This window comes from Trypanosoma melophagium (assembly GCF_022059095.1).
Source record: "Trypanosoma melophagium isolate St. Kilda chromosome Unknown ctg6segment0, whole genome shotgun sequence".
NCBI lineage: Eukaryota > Euglenozoa > Kinetoplastea > Trypanosomatida > Trypanosomatidae > Trypanosoma > Trypanosoma melophagium.
The window spans coordinates 277,731-296,233 of record NW_027125189.1 but is presented as its reverse complement, the minus strand read 5'-3'; the positions used below and the strand labels follow the sequence as shown (position 1 = coordinate 296,233).

Below are 18,503 nucleotides of genomic sequence, written 5' to 3'. Positions count from 1 at the left end.
TCTTTCTTTTTTTTTTTTTTTGCAGCATGGGATACTTTTAGTTGTTGTCTGGTCCACACGGTTAATAAATTCGTGTGGTACTACAGTTTTTGGTAAATCTGAGCGCAGAGTTCATCAGTAGAGGTGATCTGCAAATGAGGAGTTGCATTTTTGAAAAATATATCCTATTATTGTTTTATTGTTTTTGTTATTGCTCTTGATTGCACTGATTTGCTTTCTTACATTTATTGCGTTTTAATTTTAACCTTTTGTTTTTTATTTTTCTTCTTTTTCATGGTTCTTGTCTGTACCACATAGGGTTTTTTTTTGCTTGCAACAGATTATTTTCCTTCTTTTTTCTTCTTTTTCTCTTTTTATTGCCATTTAATCAATCAGTAGGTTTGTGTGGTGGTATATATATATATATATATATATATATATATATAATGGCAGGTGGTAGGGTATTTCGTCCCCTGCCTCCACGGCCGTTTGAGGCACGGAAAGTTGTGTTGATTCGCTCCTCCTTATTATTTACCGTATCAATGTTTTTTTGCTATTGGGTAGGAACAAATGTGGGTATTATTACGGCGATGCTGGTGCTGGTGTTTCTTTGGCTTGGTGGGGCGCTTAGCCTTCTTGATCATCTCTTCCGCTTTGTAACGGTTACGGGAGAGGAGGCGGACTTCCGTGATATGCTTAGACGAGCAGATATTATGCAGCAACCGAATATTCAAAAAGTCTCGGATCGAGGAGAGAATAACTGGCTTTCATACGGTTTTAGCTGTATGCAGGGATGGCGACGAACAATGGAGGATGATCATGTGACCATACTTAATGAGGATGGTGGTTTCTTTGGTGTGTTTGATGGTCATAGTGGTGCTAATGTGGCTAGATTCTGTGGTGACAATATATTTGAATTCGTTAAAAAAACAGCGGCCTTTGAGGATAAAAATTATACAAAAGCCCTCTATGATGGATTTATAGACATTGACAAACACCTTTATGCAAATTACGGAAATGAAAAGAGCGGATGTACGGCGGTGGTTCTGTTTGTCAAGGAGGATGAATTATACTGCGGTAATGCTGGAGATAGCCGTTCTATTCTTTGCCGTGATGGAGAACCCGTAGCTCTCAGTAACGACCACAAGCCTTTTCTCCCCAGCGAACAATCACGCATAGAACGCGCCGGGGGATATGTATGGAATCGCCGTGTAAATGGAGCATTGGCGCTAAGTCGAGCTATCGGCGATTTTGGATTTAAATCCAACACACAAGTATCATGGGATCAACAGGCAGTTACAAGTGCCCCAGAAGTTCGATTTAGTCGCTTAAATCGTGATCGTGATGAGTTTGCGGTTATAGCCTGCGATGGTATTTGGGATGTGTTAAGTAATGAACAGGTGGTGGAGTTTGTACGTCTGCGCATAAAGCGTCGAGTTCCACTCGATGTAATAGCGGAAGAACTCATTGAACGATGTCTTTCACCACATCCATTTGGTATTGGATGTGATAATATGTCCGTTGTTATTGTTCAGTTTAAACGGAATAAGTCCCCACCTTCTGCCATGAAGCTGAAGGAGGATAGCGAAGTTATCACTGCTGAAACTAATTCATCCGTTAATAACAAACAATCATCATCATCTATTACATCTGATGTAAACAAGAATAAGGAATCCAACAATGCTGACAGTGGAGCTCACGCAAGCAGGGAAAGTTCTTTGGTGAAAGAGAAACAACAGAACGATGCTAGTCAATTGCCACATTTGTTAATTATTACCTCCAGCGAGGTTGAATTACCATCACAAAGTAGCAATAACAGGAATGATCCTTATCTGGAGGAATTGTTTGCGGACGGCAAGACAAAGCGAGAATAGTTATGTCTTTTTTCCCCCTTTTTATTTATTTATTTACTTCCGTTCTTGGCAATATTCATGTGTTTTTGTGTTGTTATATTAGCCTTTTGCTCCAGCTTGTGGTGTGGTATCCAAGAGGAAAGCGCAAGAATAAAAGGGATAAAAAGAAAAGAAAAAGAAACACAAGAAAAGGAAAAAAAAGAAAAGAAGAGATCTTTGTTGTATTCTTCTCAGTGATCACAAATGGAAACGAGTATTGCGAAGAAACACAAAAGAAAACAGAATTCATACCTATACACCCATACATTACTAACGCGTCCAGACGTACCCGGGGAAGAGAAAAGAAAAGAAAAAAAAAAGAAAATAACTGACCGGTTATTGTATAGAATTTGTGCGATGTGTCGTTTCTTTTGTTCTTTTTTTTTGCCTTTCTTTATTTGCTTTGGTTGCTCAGGCGAATATTGAGAAGGACTGAGTTGAGGAGAGGAAGAAGGGTAAAGGGGGGAAAATCTTTGCGTTTCCACAACCCTTCTTTGTAGAGCACTTTTTTTTTAATTTAAAAACTGCAAAAGCACATGCGAAAACGTGAAATATCTCCATCAATTGAAAGGAATAACCCCTTTTCGTGGAAAACACGTTAGTGAAAAGAAGGAGATTTGAGTGAGTGAAGGAAAGGAGCAAAGTATATATATTAAACGCTTACACTGGTTGTTATTGCAAAATTCTTGCCTTTTTACTTATTTGTTTTTTTTTAAGCATGTTTTTCTGAGGAATGAAAGCAATGAAAAGGTGGCCTTGTAATATAAACGGTGAAAAAGAACAACAGAAAATAAATGCGATGAATAGAAGCAAAAAATAAAAATATGTTGTTTGTTTTGCAACAGCCTCGGATTTCTTTGTTTTTTTTTTCTTGACATGACACTTCTATTTCACCTTCCTGTGGTATCAAGTAATATTTTCTTATTTCTGCCTTCCTGTGGTGCTTCTTTTTCTTTATCTGCTTTTTTATTTTATATTGTGAATACCACATATATAATTTTTAATTTCTGTCGTTCTTCTTATTTTCTCAACCTAAAGTGACGTAAAGAGTAAAGGACAAGGTGAGTTTGAGTTTGTGGGGTTTATACGTGCTGAAAGAATTTGGCGTACATCTGTTTTTTTGCTCTTTTTTATAGTGTTATATATATATTGTTTCTGATTTAATGACCGACTTCATAGCGGGCTGGATGGGTGGACTCTCTGTGCTTCTTGTTGGACATCCGTTTGACACTATTAAAGTATGGCAACAGAGCACAAACGCCGGAAGTGTATCTAGCGTTTCAAGTTTGGCAAGAACAAATGGTTTTAAGGCGGCGATGGAGATGTATCATGCAGAGGGTACACGGGCTTTTTATAAAGGTATTTGTGCCCCGATGTGTGCTGTGGGATTAGCGAATGGGGCTCTTTTTGGGACCTATAGTTCTATTGTTAATATAATGATTCGTAACGGTTCATCTGGTTTTTACTACAATGATGATGATCATATTGTTGTTAGGTATGCGCAGACACCCGATCATAATAGTAACGTTACTAGTGGTGAGAAGCGATATAACATTAGAGACATTATGGTTAATTCTAGTAGTGATAGATATCCGAAACAAGATCTTTCTGAACATCTTCGAACGGGTGGCGGACTTAGCGATTTTGAGAACTTTATAGCCTCTACAGGGGCTGGTGTAGCATATGCAACAATTATGAATCCTTTTGAAGTTGTTAAAATACGCCGACAGACAGAGCGTCTTTTTCCACATAGGCGTTATCTTGGAACTGTACACTGTGCACGACGGTTGTATGAAAAAGGAGGTATTAAATCTTTTTTTAACGGATACACGGCGACACTTATTCGTGATATACCCGGTACTGGAGTTTATCTATTTAGTTACTCCACCTTCATTCGTCTCATTGGTGGGGAGAAGAACCACGATGTACCACGCATTCTTCTTGCGGGTGGCTGTGCTGGGGTCACCCAATGGATCCTTATCTTTCCCCTTGATACCATTAAAACAAAAATACAAATTGCGAAAGAAGGGGAATATATGGGGTGGACACGGTGTGCAAGACGATTGTACAATCATCGTGGTTTTATTGGACTTTATCGTGGTATGGCACCGGCACTTGTGCGTGCATTTGCGGCGAATGGGGCGGCTTTTGTGGGAGTGGAGGCCACACTGAAGTTTTTTCGCAATGCCGGCATAGAAGACGGTGATGTCTGGCAATCATGAGAAGAAATGTATACGCACACTTGCACAGTGGAGGAGAACCATGAAGGAGGATATATATTCTCTTGTTTTTCACGGTGAGTATTTTTCTTATTTTTTCTTATATACGTCTTTTTTCTCTTTTTTTTGTGTGTGTTGCATTCACTCTTACTATTAATGCTTTTTTTCTTTTTTCTTTTTTTGTACGAAATCTATTGTGGATATGTCTAATATTATCCTCTTTTTTCACAGTAATGTGTAGTATGCCTGTGTTTTTACCCAACAAACAAAACAAAACAACAAACTTTACCCTACACATCTCTCTCTTTTTTTTTTCTCCCAAAGCACTCACTTATACGAAGAGAGAAACAACAAGAAGAATAACAAGGGAAGAGCAGTATTATCATGGCAGATCCCTTCTACGATGTGCGTAACGCCCTTACAGTAGGCAATTATCACCAAGCCGTCGCAGAGGCAAGCGGGATACGCACAACTCTACGCAAGTCTGATGAAATTACAGAGTTTAACGCAGAACGTGATGCACTTCTTGCACTTGCGCAGATTGAACTCGGACAGTGCGATACTGTTATTGCACAACTCGCCACTGCCACACACCCCACACTTAAAGCAGTTCATGCCTGGGCCGAATTCTGCGCCGCCCTCGCCAATACCAACTATACTCATAATAATAAGAATGCGAAGATATATGAGAATAACTCCGCCCTGCAGGTCCCGCTGGAAAAATTAACAGAAGCTGCAGAGAATGTCGATCCCGCACGTGTTCCCGGAGCCGTACTCGCTGCCTGCGCTCTGCTCGCCGCCGGTGATTCCACAGCTGCACTAAAGTTGGCAAAGGGATGGTTAAATGATTTACCAGCACCACAGGGTGCGGCGGCGATGCGGCAGCATATGGAGCTTCGCGTCATTGTTGTAGAATCACTCCTGCGATTGCGACGTCCGGAGTTGGCACGTGCAGAAGTTAAAAGTATGGAACAATTGGATGATGAGTCTATTCTATCTGTGCTATACTCCGGTATAGTGAGTCTCTACGAGGGAGTGAAAACACGCGATGCGTATGATGCCGCACTTCAGAGATTTAAAGAAATTTCTATGCGTTGTGGACAAAGTGTGCTGGTGCACAACCTTATGGCCCTTGCACATATGGGACTTGGTGATTTTGCCTCCGCTGAGCGTAGTCTTCTTGATGCGTTGGCGATGAAATCTGCAGATGTGGATACCACTGCCAATTTAGCAGTTGTGTCAGGGCATCTTGGCAAGGCCGCAGATCCCACAAATCGTTATATTCAACAAGCAGCGGCTGTTGCTGGGACGTGGAGTCAGAACTTCAGCGCCATGAATGCACGTCTAGATGAGGCAATGAAGCAGTTCTCTACGGCTGCGTAAGGAAAAACAAAAAAAGAAAAAGAGGTAATGAGGAATGGGCTGATTAGGAGAAGTATCTTTGCTTTGACGTAGTTAATACACATCATGCTTGATACATTATATATAATATAGTACCTCTGTGTGTCTTCACCAGTTTTTGTTTCTTTTTCTTTTTTTTTAAATGTGTGTTTGTGTGTTCACGCGGTTGTCTGTCATAATTTTTCTTCCTGTTTGTTGAAAATCTCTTGGAAGACAAGAAAAAAATAAAAGAATACAATGTCATTGTTTCTTAACTGTACTTTTTTGCTTAATTTTTTTGCTCTTGGCTCCTATCCTTTTTTTTCTGTATCCAAACACACACACACAAAAAAAAAAAAAACAATATTAAAGACAAAGAGAGAGAGAGTGTGTGTATTTGGGACGAGAATAGGTATTCATGCAGCAGAATACTCCTTGGAAACCTGCGGCAAATCTTGATTTACTGCTGGGTACAGAACACCCTCCTGCACGTATCATTAAAAATACTTTAACTGCCTTCTCAACAAGTGAAAATGTGGAGGAAGTGGTGGATGCGAGAAACACTGTAGGTTTCAGTGGTACAACATATTGTAATCGACAGGATAACAGTTATTTGGGGACTCGTCAACGACTAATGGAGTATTACCGTTTCATGTTCTCCAAAATACCACTTTGGGATCAGGCATCACAATTCAGTCTTGAAAAGAAGGAAGAAGCAGAGTCTTCTGTAGTAAAGAGTGAAATTGAAGAGCAAGAAGAAGGGACGTTTTCTACCAGTCATACACAATCACTGCTGCAGTACAGAGCATTGGGTATTCTTACACAGACAAATGATCCAGCTGCTGTGGGTGAGGATCTACTACTTCCATGGGAATTCTTTCCTATTACGGATGTTGATGATGAAGGAGCGTATATAGAAGCTTTTAAAGCTCTTACCAAAGAAGCTGCGCAGTCTACTGGATTGTTAAATGTTGAGGCGGAAAACGAGGATGATGGAACATCAGCAGCAGCGATGGCAGCAACAACAACATCAACATCAGCAATGGGAGCAGCACTACACACGCTTTCCAATACCCATAGTGGTGGAAGACTCTCACTTTACACTCGTTTAGTACCTAATTTTACTGGTATTTATCCTGGTATGCCTATTGGAGTTGTTGGTGAACCTTTTAAACGAAGTTGTTCTGGTGCTCTTACTGGTATTTTGGTTCGTCATTTTATTTTACCGTCTCGTCCAGAGTATCCATGGAATATTGAAAGACCCTTGTCTGTACAATCTTCACAGTTATCTATTTCCACACGAGTTCATTTTTGCAGCGGACCTTTTCCTCGTCGTGAGATTCGATATATTTTAACTGCAGTAACCCAGTGTGCCCTTTTACGTGGGGCAGATCTTTTGATTATTGCTGGTCCTCTTGTAAGAGGATTTGAAGAGTTTGAGAAGGAACTTATGATGACCACTCAAACTACATTTGATGAGATGCTTACGGCATATATGAACACCATTGAAGAAATCGTAGAAAAGTATTATGCAGAACAAAACAATATACGAGTACAGCACCACCTAAAGGTGGTACTAGTTCCCCATAGAGAAGATGTCACACAAATACCTGTTCTTCCAACAATCATGTATGGCCTGGAAGACGGTGCGGATGTCTGGGTTCGCTCTAACCCGTGTCGTATCGCCGTTAATGGGATTCACTTCGGGGTGTGTAATGAGGATGTGGTGGGGGATATGCGGGAGCGCATGGTGGAGCGGTGGCCAACGGAAACGGGAAGTCTTCGTCGAGTGGTGGAAACACTTTTGGTAAGTCGACTGTACGCTCCTATTTACGAACTGCCAGCGGAAAAGCATGAACTTCGACATCTTGGCACACTTCATATGGATTATATGCCAGATACCTCTCAAAGTGTGGCTGACCATAGAGAAGAAAAATCACTGGTGTGGGACAGCCTACACGCTCTCGTGCGAGACGAAGAAGAAAGAGCAGATGAGGTAAAAAGGGAAACCAAACGTGTTAAAGGAGAGTCTACTGAAGCATCATTTCTATCCAATCATCTATGCAGCAAGGAATCCTCTATTGAGTATATGCCACACGTTATGTTTCTTCCCTCCACACGACCGAGGTTCGCCATGGTGACACACCGTAGTATGTGGGATACAACGCGTGGCATTCGACGAGATGAATCAGTGTTAGATGATACTTCTAATGCAACAGGAGTTTTGGTAGTGAATCAGGAGATTTGGAGTAGACGATCCGCACGAAAGTTTGAACTACGTGTGGCGGAAGTTACCATACCTGACAGTGATTGTGTTATGCGTCGTGGGGCATCAGAGGCTAATGGTGTCTCATGTGGTTTAATTTACTTTGCTAACAACACGACAGCATAGTGTGGGATGTTCTTGCTGCAGGGACGTCGTGATACATTATATATATTTCCATAGAAAGAAAGAAAAGGAGAAAGAGAAGGAGAACATTGCGTAATGGAGAAAGGACATCTTTTTCTTTATTATTATTATTATTATTATTATTATTATTATTTCTAATCCCTAGGGTTGTGTGCATATTTGTATGTCTGTGGGGAATGGAAGGAAAAAAAAATATTTCTTCTGTATGTTTTGCTTAGATGTTTTCTTGCAAATCTCTTTTTTCTTCGCTTTTTGGTTTCTCTTTAGTGTTTTTTGTTTTAACTCACCCACTAGATTATTATCTTTAAGCTTGTTTAAAAGACTCTGTGATGTAAGTGTTAGAACTTCACATTAATAATAGGTAAAGACATGTTTCTTTTATTTTCTTAAACCTAGACTTGTACTGTACTGTAAGTTGGAAGGGTGACAAATGTAAAACTTCTTCTAATTGCCTCTCGTTGCCTATTCTACAGTCTGGTACGTTGGTGGTAGTCAAAAGAAGTGAGATGACTTTTATTAATTGCGATGATGGGGTTTTAATTCTGTTAATGGATCTATGGCAGACTGTTCGTTTTTCTTTCTTATGGTTTTTTTTATTTTGTTTCATGGAATATTTTTTCTTTCATTTTCTTTTCTTTTTTGATTTTTCATTCTTTCTCTCAAGTGCAACTTATTACTTTGTATTGTTATTCCCAACAACAATAAACAAACAAAACCGCAAAGGTCAACGTGTGCGATTGCCAAGAAGAAAAAAGAGTATAAAAAAGGAGAACAAAAAGAGGAAATAGGAAACAAAGGCTCCGAGAACCGAAAAAAACAACAAGTCAAATCAATCATATAGGAGGGAAAAGAAAAAGAAAGAAAGCAGAACATCCGAAAGTTAAAAAAAAAAAACAATCACATTTTAAAAATCACACACATACAAACACTCACTCACAATAAACAATTATGTCTGAAGGCTATACACCGGCAACTGGCGCTGCAGCTGCCGGAGAAGGCGCACTCTCTGAACTCCTCGTCTCGGAAGATAAGATTCATAACTCGCTGGTGCCCGATGATGTGGTGATTCGTGATTATCTTAATTGCATCAACGATGATACGTGGGTGCGACACGCAGAATTGGTGCACGTGTCAGATCTAAAAGAAACACCACACGAGGAGGCCGTAAAGGAGGAAGTCCTTCGTACATATATTGAGGAACGGCGAAGGAGTAATGCCGAGTTACCGCGGGATTTAATCATGGAGGGAATTCTCTGGCAGGAGAAGTTCATGGATGAGTATAAGAAGGAGCACCGCACACATGACAAGGAAGAGGCCTCAAACTACAAAAAATCATTAATGGAAAGTTTTCGCACAAAGAGGTCGGATGACCGCATTAAAGGCCCTGCGGCATCCGATGTAAAGGCAATTGAGTATGGGGGAAAAAGAGCAGATGGGACAAACTTCTCCATGAATGCCGCCGATAAGAGTAACAAGGGAACATGCGATCAACCCCCATCTGTGTATACGCCAGCGGTACGGCACGAAGAACCAACAGAAACTGCCGCTGTTCAACAGCCAGTTGAAGAACACTCAACTCCTGCAGCAAATCCTGCGGAGTATCCTGCTGAAACGCCAACAGCTCCAGTAGCGGAAGCCGTACAAGAAGAGCAACCAGTAGCCGAAGCTACCACGGCTCCTGTTACTACGGACTATCCAGTTGAGGGGCAAACAGCTCCTGCAGCAGAAGCCGTGCAAGAGACAGTTGAAGATGCTGATGCTGCTGGAGAAGCACCCAAGACAGGAGAGGAATATCCAGCTGATGATAATACTTCAGCTCCAGCGGTTGAACCCGCTGGCGAAAAGAGTGAAATTGATGTCACGCATGAAATGTGAATGTAAATATATTTTGCTAATTTGGGAAAACTCGTCTGAGTAGCCTTTGTAGATAAAGGCATTCCAAAAATAATACCTTTTTTAGCCTTTCGAATGAAAGAAATATCTAAATTACGGCATGTTGCCTTTTTCTTTCTTTTTTTCTTTTGCTTTGCATCTTGTTTTTATTCTTCATATATTTCTCTGATTGTAGGTATTCTCTCTTTGCTATTCGTTTACCTCTTTCCTTGGCGTTTCTATTCACAAACTTGCGAGAAAGAGAGAGACAAATGTTTCTTAAATATTCTCTGATGAACTATTGCTTCATTTTGTCAAAGTCTGGGGAAATCTTCGCTATTCATTTGACCTCTAGCTGTACTGGCATTCATTCTTCATTTTCTTTTTTCTCTTTTTTTGCGGTACAATGATGTATGTTATGAGACACAGTACTCGCTTATATATATATATATGGATCCTTCTGCTTTGCTTATTTATGTTCACTCAACAGCTTGTTTCATCTTGTTTCATTATGTTTTTTTTTTTTGACCGCATTATTGAAAGTAGTCGCATTAAAATTTCCTTTTTTCTTTTCCCTTTTCTCTTTTCGCTGTTTTCCTTTTTTCTTCGTCGAGTAAAAGAAAAGGAAAGTGACCTTACTATAAATAAACAACAACAATATTTAACGAAAAAATAATGACTTCTGCTCCTACTCTTCATAAGGAACTTCAGGCGAAACTTGCCGAGTATCGCAGGAAACGTGGTTTCGACCCTGCTCTATGGATTGAGAGTAAATGCGCGAAACTCAATGAGTATATGATGAAAAGTGGATTAAAGGTGTGTGTTACTAGTGTATCTGGTGGAATTGATTCTGCCGTGGTGTTGGCGTTATGCTCACACGCGCAGCGTATGCCCAATAGTCCAATTGTAAAGAATATTGGTTTATGTCAGCCGATATGCAGCAGTGCATGGGCACTAGAGCGGGGACGTGAGAATATCCAGGCCTGTGGAGCAGTGGAGATTATTGTTGATCAAACTACATTGCATGCCGAACTTTCAAAAACGATTGAGAAAGCTGTTGGTATTAATGGAAAAGACTTTGCCCGGGGACAACTTCGGAGCTACATGCGCACACCAACAGCCTATTACGTAGCCCAATTGTATAGCCAAGAAGGTACGTCTGCTATTGTGATGGGTACTGGAAATATGGATGAGGATGGTTATTTGGGTTACTTCTGTAAGGCAGGCGATGGCGTTGTGGACGTTCAACTTATTTCAGATCTGCACAAAAGTGAAGTGTTTCAGGTGGCCAAAGAACTTGGTGTACCCGCGAATACGATACACGCCCCTCCCTCTGCAGATTTATGGCAAGGGCAAACAGATGAAGAGGAACTTGGATTTCCCTACGACTTTGTGGAGCTTTACACAGGCTGGTATGTGTCTATAGGAAAGGATGAACAGCAGGCGTTTCTTCACTCCATTTCAGCGGAGGCTCGTAAACAATTTGAAGCATATGTGGTGGCATGTGAGAATGTTCATCGTCGAAATGCGCATAAACTAAAGGGTGTCATCAACATTTAGTAAACAAAAAAAAAAGAAAAAAGAGGATATGCTGCGAGTGCTTGGAATTCATCTCATGCTTATGTACTTCAACTCCCTTGCAGGTTTTTTTTTGTCTTTTTTCTTGTTAATTATTTTTTCACACATTTTTTTTTTTTGCTTTATACGGTTCCATCTGTTAGAAATTCTGTAGGAAACTGTTCCTTGTACTACAAACTGTATTGTGCTCCCAATAGTAACAGAAGAAGGAATTTTTTTCTCCTAATCTATACTGTTTTTTTTTTATGCCTTCTTTTTACCTTATGATTCTTTATAAGCATACATATATACATATATAGTAGTGATGCAAGATACAGAGAGCTCAACCACCGACGAAATACTTACGGCAGAGCAGCAGTATGTAACGCCTTCTCAATCCTGTGAATTGGCGAGTGATGGTGGAGATGATATGATGTTTAAGACATGTGTGAGTGAAAAAACAGAAGGCACTAGTGTTTCTCCTGGAAGTAGCCTCAGTCGTCATACAACCTCAAGAAGGGTGTATTTGGACCAAATATACAATCATTCCCAGCTTTGCGCTAAGAGCAGTACGACGGAAAGCGGCAGTGAAAAAATGTCTGGCCGCAGTGATGTTCGTGGATTTCTTGAAACTATATATGGTGATCAACAGAGACGTATGACACGAGCCCAGCCACAACAAAAAGAACGTAATGCCTATCCAAATACAGGAACAGAGAATGATACCGTTACGGGCAGTAGTAATAGAGGAACACCAGTGCGAAAACGTCCCATGACAAGTGAAGGCGAGCGATGGGCGTCTACGCGGCATGCCGCACTAGAGCAGCTGCGCGTAGAGTTAGAGGATCGACTGCGTGTAAATGCGGATTTTAGGCCTGAATTGCGAAATGGGAATAGTGAAGAGTCTGTGCCGTTTGCAAGAGGACTTCGTTCGAAGGAACCGGTAGATTCTTCTCCTGAGCCAATAACGTCTCGTACAAGAACCGCTGGAACTATTATAAGAACAACAATGGAAGAAGAAGAAGAAGTAACACCATCCGTATCCCCTGCTAGTGATGCAAAGATGTTGCATGAGCTTACAATAGAAATTTCTGATTATCAAGATTATTCAAAAGATGACGAAGATACGTCCATGCGGCGTATGGAAGAAAAAAGAAGAGATCGACGTCAGTATTTAGAGGCTAAATGGCGTGCAGAGGAGCTTAAGGAGTGTACCTTTCATCCTTGTGTGTCTCCAATATCCAATGCGATATTTCAGAAATTTTCTCAGGAGAAAGGGAATGTATTTAATAGACTCTACCCACAACATAACAGTGAAAAGTCACAGCAAGAGGAGAGTGACTCTCAAGAGGCCTCTGTACCAGGGGAGGTGCAAATATTATCAATGAATGAAAGAGAATCTTTACGAGAACGATGTGGCGCATTAACAGCTAAAGAGGCCGGTGGTGAGACTTTTGATTTATTTTTACATAATGTGCTAGGTTGCAGCAGCAGACACCCTTCCGTTTTTGTCGAAAGTGATTATGAGTCCCTTTTGGCACGAAAATTATATGATGGAGGCAGTATGGGTTCTACAGACTCTATAAACAAAAATTTATATAGACAACGAGAGGAACGACAATATCGTCTTGCTTGTTTTGATGAATTTCTTAATCGTCAAAATGAACATTACTTAAATCGAACACGTACATTACGGAACATTGAAAAGGCTCTGAGACCTTCTTTTAAACCAGAAATTAGTGAAAATAGTGTACAAATTGCAAAGGAATTACTTTCTCGTAGTTCTATCAATGCACCTGAATCTGGAAATATCTCTGCGCTTGCATCTGCCGTAAAGAAGCATCGCTCACCTTATGTGGATCCCTGTACATTTAAACCCAAAATTACTCCTGTTTCAAAGGCCATGGCACCTCGTGGTGTTGAAGACATGTTGAAGGATAGTGAAAGGTGGCGTAACGCGAAAAAGGCAGCACAGGAAAGAGCAATAAAAGAAGAAATGCGATACTCATTTCGTCCCTTGCTAAATAATGACCGTAATGCTCACGTTGAGTCTATGTTAAATCCAAAGAATTATCCAAAATACGAGCAAAGTTTACGTAAACAAAGAGAACGAAAGAATCAGTTAAAACAAGAAAAAGAAGCGAAGAAGGAGCTTGAAGAAGTACAGCAGAACAGTTTTCGTCCAAAGACTACACGCAAACCGGCTTATGTGTCTCGAATGGCATCTAGTTTTGCTCTTGTACGACAGCACTACGGGGAGCTCTAACTCTTATAAATGAAAAGAAGAAACAAATTCTGTTTTTTTTTTCTTTTCTGACGCGCTTCTGGTTCGTTTTATATAAGATATATAGAGGGTTGTGGAGGAATATAGAGTGTAACAGCTTAACATTTTTGTGTTGTTCTTATTGTTATTATTTAATGGTACGAGTGAGGGACTGAATTTTATGTGCATTTCATCTGCAGCATATTATGTCCTTTCTCCACGTTTTCAAGTTTTTTTTGCTTCTTTACTCTTTTGTTTATCCTTTGTTTTTTTTCTCTTTGGCTTATTCGCAGGCTTAAATGGCAAAAGTATTATTGTTACAATTGGCTCAAGAATAATGTACTTTGACTCAGCTAATTACGTTTGTTTGTCCTTTTTTCTTCACTCTTTCCTCCTCTTTCCCTCTCTTTTTCTCTATACGTATATTAACCATAGGTTGATACCAGGGGTAGTGCAGGGTGTCATTATTACCATTATTATTATTATTATTATTATTATTATTATTATTATTATTTATTATTATTTATTCCTATTATTTATAACTCTCATTTATTTTTGTAAATACCTTTTTTGTTTTCGTAGAGTACCAAAATTCTTTCTCACACTCGCACGCACACACGCACCAAAAAGAAGAAAGAAAAAAAAAGAACAGAAGAAAAGAAACAACAAGAAGAAGAAGAATAAGGACAAACTCGCTTCTATCTCATATACCTTCTGTGTGTGTTGTGTGTGTCTACCTCCAGAGTCTTCCATGTCGCAACGGAATGGGGCCAAATCGCCCTCGCCGGAGAGTCACGTGGAGGTCTTTTCATACCGCAGTTCACGGGCGGGAAGTGAGGCCCCGCAGCGGGCACACGACTCCCTCGCAAAATCCCCGCGTTCCTACAGAAGTTCACGCGCTGGAAGTGAAGCCCCACAGCGTGGACGCGATGGACAACAACAACAGCAATATTCACTGCGTAGTTCGCCAGGGAATATATCCATTTCAGTTGATTTGCGCATGGAGGACGAGGATATGTTCTCAAGAGATGGCGCTGATGGTGTGAAGGATGGGTATTGCAATAAGAAACGGGTGAGAAGGCATATGGTAACAGCCGCAGGTGCTAATGCATGGACATCAACCAATACAAGAGGACATGTACGTAAGGCACATGCCAATGAAGCTAGAGAGATGGAGAATGCTTTATATCATTCTGTGCCACGCGCTGGATGGTCATTTAAGTTTTTGCAAAAACTATGCTATCCATTTGATATACCAGCACCATCAGAGAATGATCCTGCAAAAAGCGCTCCTTCTGGCATTGATGATAGTGCTGAGTATGAGGCAACTGGAGAATTGCATACTACCAATGCCGTAGAGCTTCCTGATATCCGCAGTGTTTTGCGGGATGAAACAGATAATGTAGAGAATGGTGTCAGCACTATGATGATGTGCATGATGCCAGATCCAGTACATGGTGCTCCTGTACTATCGTTATGTGTCGGAGATGCAAATGGACGTATTAATTACTGTGAACTAGAGATAAACCACGGTAAACATGCACTATCTCCTTCATGTGCCTCAAGAAAGAGCAAGTCTAGCATTAGCACAGCAAGTCGTAGTCAGACAGATGCTGATTTAACGAGTTTTGCTAACTCCCTTATCTCAGATCAATCTTTTAATTCAGATATTCTCGGGTTTCATCGGCCACCTCTTCGAAAACACAGTCACCAGGCTTACGTTCGTGAAATGGACTGTCTTACATCTACCACAATTTCACAATGCGTAAAGACATTACGTTTTCTACGACCACATGAATCACCGAATAGTGTGAGTTATCTAACTTCAAATGAGAGAGTTATTAAGTTATTTCGGGTTCAGCGAGAAGGTTTTGCACCATTTCACGCATTTCCATCTATGGAATCAATTATAGGAAAACGATTGGCTTACACACGTTATTTTCCTCGTGCTGCAGCATCCTTTCCTATTCTTCCTGTGCGTGTATTTTCTGGTTGTCACATGAGTCCCGTGCAGGATCTTAGCGTCTGCGCAGATGGGCAGTCATTTCTGAGTTTGGATGATCTGCAGGTGTTTTGGTGGAATATGGAATGTGAGGATAATGCAAAAGGTACATGTATAGCTGACTACAGACCACTCTCTGGGCGCATGGATGAAGTAGAGGAATTAGTTACTGCTGCTGCCTTTCACCCAACACATAGTTCCCTTTTTTTGGTTAGCCGAAGTTCTGGTCTACTTGGTATTGGAGATCTACGTGACTCTGCATCTGGATCAGCGCGGAAGTATTCTAGTTGCGTACGTGTTGAAGAGGAGTCAAACTTCTCTATGCAAGAGCAATACAGTGAGGTGCTTTGTAGTATTTCAGGTGCAGATTTTTTGGGCTCATGTCATGTAGTTACACGCGACTATCTCTCACTGAAACTATGGGACCTGCGACGAACGGATAAACCATACTCCGTTGCTCCTGTTATGAATTATGTGACTCCATATTTAGATTCCCTCTATGAAAATGATTCTATTTTTGATCGTTTCCCTGTTGTGGTGGATCATATTTCCAACACTGTTGTTACAGGACTCTACGATGGAGCTGCTGCGGTGTGGCAGCCCCTTCAAAATGGTCGTATTCCCCCAGAGGATGTTCTTGTGCACTACCACGCAGATCCACTTGCTCTTCCATGCGAAGTAGAGAATGGGGGTCGTACAACTGCAGAAGCGCTGGGTGTATCATTAGCGCGCGGTTGGAAGGCGCCAACTATTTTCGCCGCTGCGACTCCAAATCATTTAACAAGTACTGGCGTTGTAGAAGATGTGGAGGCGGATGGAGAAAATGCTGCGCACATGCTCCAAGACGAAATACCGGAACCTTTCGCCAACAAAACGGTGTGTCTTGCGGTGGCTGACGGTGGGGAGCGGTTTGCACTGACATGCAATGATGGACGCTATATTGTTGTATTTGAGCGTAAGGCATCAACAGACAATTCCGTAGCCCCTATTGGGGTGCGATAAGAATTGTAAATAAAAGAATAATGGATGGGGGCAATGGCGATATTGGTGAAAAAGCGATGATGATGATGATGATGATGATCTTATCTGTATATCACAGGGGGAGCCTATGATCTATGTATTTCTCTTTCTCTCTCTCTCTTTCTCTCTGTGTGTGTGTGCAATTCTGCTTAAAGAATCATTTATATTGGATACATTTAGGTGTTTTACCTGAAATCGTCTTCTGTCTTTGGGTTTAGAGAAGATGGACAATACGACAGAATGGGAGTAGGACAAAATGAAAAAGAAGAAAGAAGCATACGAAGAAAGAGTGAAACAATTAGAGAACCAATACGTATATTTATGTGGCTCTTTGTTTGTGAGGGAGCTTTGTCTTTCACGGCAACATATTTCGTGGATAGTACAGAAGTACTAAAACAAAAAAAAACAAACAAACGACACAAAACAAAATTAATTCAAATTATATTGCATGCTGTTTTTCTAATGCAGATTTGTCGGTTGAAGAAAATAAAGCGTTATTAAACATCAAGGAAAGAAAAAAAAAGAAAAGGAGGGTTTCTTCTTTTGCATCTTCTGTTTGCACAATTGACACCACGACGATTGCATTTTTTTTTATTTATATATCTCTTTCAGAGAAATCGATATTTTTATTCCGGTATACATTTCCTATTTTTTCTTTCGTTCCTGCTTTTCTTTTTCTACGTTGTTCTTTTTTTTATCTTTTCACGCACTACGGTTTCGTACATGTGAAGGAAGTTTTGTTAGAAGCTTTTTTAAAAGCTTTTCGCTATTAACATTATAACAACAGGAAAGAAGCAAAACGAAAAGAGCAAAGAGCGAGGAAAAAGGAAGAAACGAGAAACAGTAATAGCAGCAATATAAATAAGTAAAAAAAAAATCTGACGTGATGGAAACCTTTGTAAACAATTCAGACTTCTTTGATGGTCTTTCCACATTCCCTAAAGACCCCGAGGAACTCCGTCATCACATCAGTCGTCTCAACTACACACTGCAGAAGCGATACTTTGTTTCTCCCGAAGCCGCAGAGTTGGCCCTACAAACAGAAAATGAAGAGGAATTCAATCGCTTCTATCGTCAACAGGTCATGCGAATTATCGCTCAATTTAACACCACCGTCCGGCGACAATTAAAAGTTCGTGTGGATCCACGAATGCCTAAAGGCATGCAAATCATTCGTGAAGGTGTTGTACCCCCAAAAGAGGTGAAAACCGTAAAGAACACCAACGAGTGGCGCACCGTTCTCGCATCACCGCCATCGATAAAGAAAAACAACAATAATAACATTATGGCTACAGAAACTGTACAGTCAAAGAGCACAGAAAGTGCCGTATGGACATCCACCACAACTTCCACAAATGTGATGGAGAAGTCGTCTCGCGTGGGTCCACCGCCGTTGTTGGAGGGCCATCAAACACCACAGGCCGCTTCTTCCGCATTGGCGGCCATGATGCATGGAGGTGTAACTACAACAGATGGAAAGGGAACAGTTTCATCAGATGATTGTTCAACTATTTTGCAATCGTTGTCAAAGAGGTCCTGCAGGGAAGTACTCTTTGGTACACCACCGGAGTTTAAGGGTTTTACTGTGCCGTTAGAGAACTCTCCCGCAGACTCATTTGCAGGCAAATCACCTCTTTTGTTCTAATTGTACAGGAGCAATTCTCTGTTTTTTTTTTCTTTGATCTTTTTTTCTTTTGTTTCTCTTTCAATTTGTGTAGATATGTTAATTTTTTTCTGTATGTACTCTGTTTTTGTTTTTTATTTTAAAGATATCTTATACCGCATATAACGCGGTGTTGTATATGCATTAAAGATATTCTCACCTGCGATAAGAGTTTCGTAGATATTGTACAATGATTTTGTTTATTCATCACTAGACTCACTAGAGACCATGTGTTGGGATTTAACC

The 18,503-nt window shown here is 40.6% G+C and overlaps 9 protein-coding genes across 9 annotated transcripts; all 9 read left to right on the top strand.

Moving 5' to 3' along the window:
- Nucleotides 1–425: 425 nt before the first annotated feature.
- LSM04_006460 (PPM-type phosphatase domain) lies at nucleotides 426–1,853 on the top strand (the record flags this gene model as incomplete). Its single annotated transcript, XM_067332308.1, has 1 exon — nucleotides 426–1,853. The coding sequence occupies one exon, from the start codon at nucleotides 426–428 to the stop codon at nucleotides 1,851–1,853; it is 1,428 nt and encodes a 475-aa protein (XP_067186984.1).
- Nucleotides 1,854–3,034: 1,181 nt separating this feature from the next.
- Nucleotides 3,035–4,093, top strand: LSM04_007447 (Mitochondrial substrate/solute carrier; the record flags this gene model as incomplete). The annotated part of the gene is made up of 1 exon (XM_067332307.1): nucleotides 3,035–4,093. The coding sequence occupies one exon, from the start codon at nucleotides 3,035–3,037 to the stop codon at nucleotides 4,091–4,093; it is 1,059 nt and encodes a 352-aa protein (XP_067187019.1).
- Nucleotides 4,094–4,474: 381 nt separating this feature from the next.
- Nucleotides 4,475–5,473, top strand: LSM04_008255 (uncharacterized protein; the record flags this gene model as incomplete). Its single annotated transcript, XM_067332306.1, has 1 exon — nucleotides 4,475–5,473. One exon carries the CDS (start codon nucleotides 4,475–4,477, stop codon nucleotides 5,471–5,473), a length of 999 nt encoding a protein of 332 aa, XP_067187063.1.
- A 415-nt stretch (nucleotides 5,474–5,888) lies between these two features.
- On the top strand, nucleotides 5,889–7,862 carry LSM04_004351 (DNA polymerase alpha/epsilon; the record flags this gene model as incomplete). Its single annotated transcript, XM_067332305.1, has 1 exon — nucleotides 5,889–7,862. The coding sequence occupies one exon, from the start codon at nucleotides 5,889–5,891 to the stop codon at nucleotides 7,860–7,862; it is 1,974 nt and encodes a 657-aa protein (XP_067186884.1).
- A 966-nt stretch (nucleotides 7,863–8,828) lies between these two features.
- On the top strand, nucleotides 8,829–9,755 carry LSM04_005450 (uncharacterized protein; the record flags this gene model as incomplete). The annotated part of the gene is made up of 1 exon (XM_067332303.1): nucleotides 8,829–9,755. The coding sequence occupies one exon, from the start codon at nucleotides 8,829–8,831 to the stop codon at nucleotides 9,753–9,755; it is 927 nt and encodes a 308-aa protein (XP_067186935.1).
- A 672-nt stretch (nucleotides 9,756–10,427) lies between these two features.
- LSM04_007652 (NAD/GMP synthase) lies at nucleotides 10,428–11,312 on the top strand (the record flags this gene model as incomplete). The annotated part of the gene is made up of 1 exon (XM_067332302.1): nucleotides 10,428–11,312. The coding sequence occupies one exon, from the start codon at nucleotides 10,428–10,430 to the stop codon at nucleotides 11,310–11,312; it is 885 nt and encodes a 294-aa protein (XP_067187029.1).
- Nucleotides 11,313–11,634: 322 nt separating this feature from the next.
- On the top strand, nucleotides 11,635–13,575 carry LSM04_005852 (uncharacterized protein; the record flags this gene model as incomplete). The annotated part of the gene is made up of 1 exon (XM_067332301.1): nucleotides 11,635–13,575. The coding sequence occupies one exon, from the start codon at nucleotides 11,635–11,637 to the stop codon at nucleotides 13,573–13,575; it is 1,941 nt and encodes a 646-aa protein (XP_067186951.1).
- Nucleotides 13,576–14,323: 748 nt separating this feature from the next.
- LSM04_008428 (uncharacterized protein) lies at nucleotides 14,324–16,576 on the top strand (the record flags this gene model as incomplete). The annotated part of the gene is made up of 1 exon (XM_067332300.1): nucleotides 14,324–16,576. The coding sequence occupies one exon, from the start codon at nucleotides 14,324–14,326 to the stop codon at nucleotides 16,574–16,576; it is 2,253 nt and encodes a 750-aa protein (XP_067187069.1).
- Nucleotides 16,577–17,480: 904 nt separating this feature from the next.
- Nucleotides 17,481–18,239, top strand: LSM04_004495 (uncharacterized protein; the record flags this gene model as incomplete). Its single annotated transcript, XM_067332299.1, has 1 exon — nucleotides 17,481–18,239. One exon carries the CDS (start codon nucleotides 17,481–17,483, stop codon nucleotides 18,237–18,239), a length of 759 nt encoding a protein of 252 aa, XP_067186895.1.
- Between the last annotated feature and the right edge of the window lie 264 nt (nucleotides 18,240–18,503).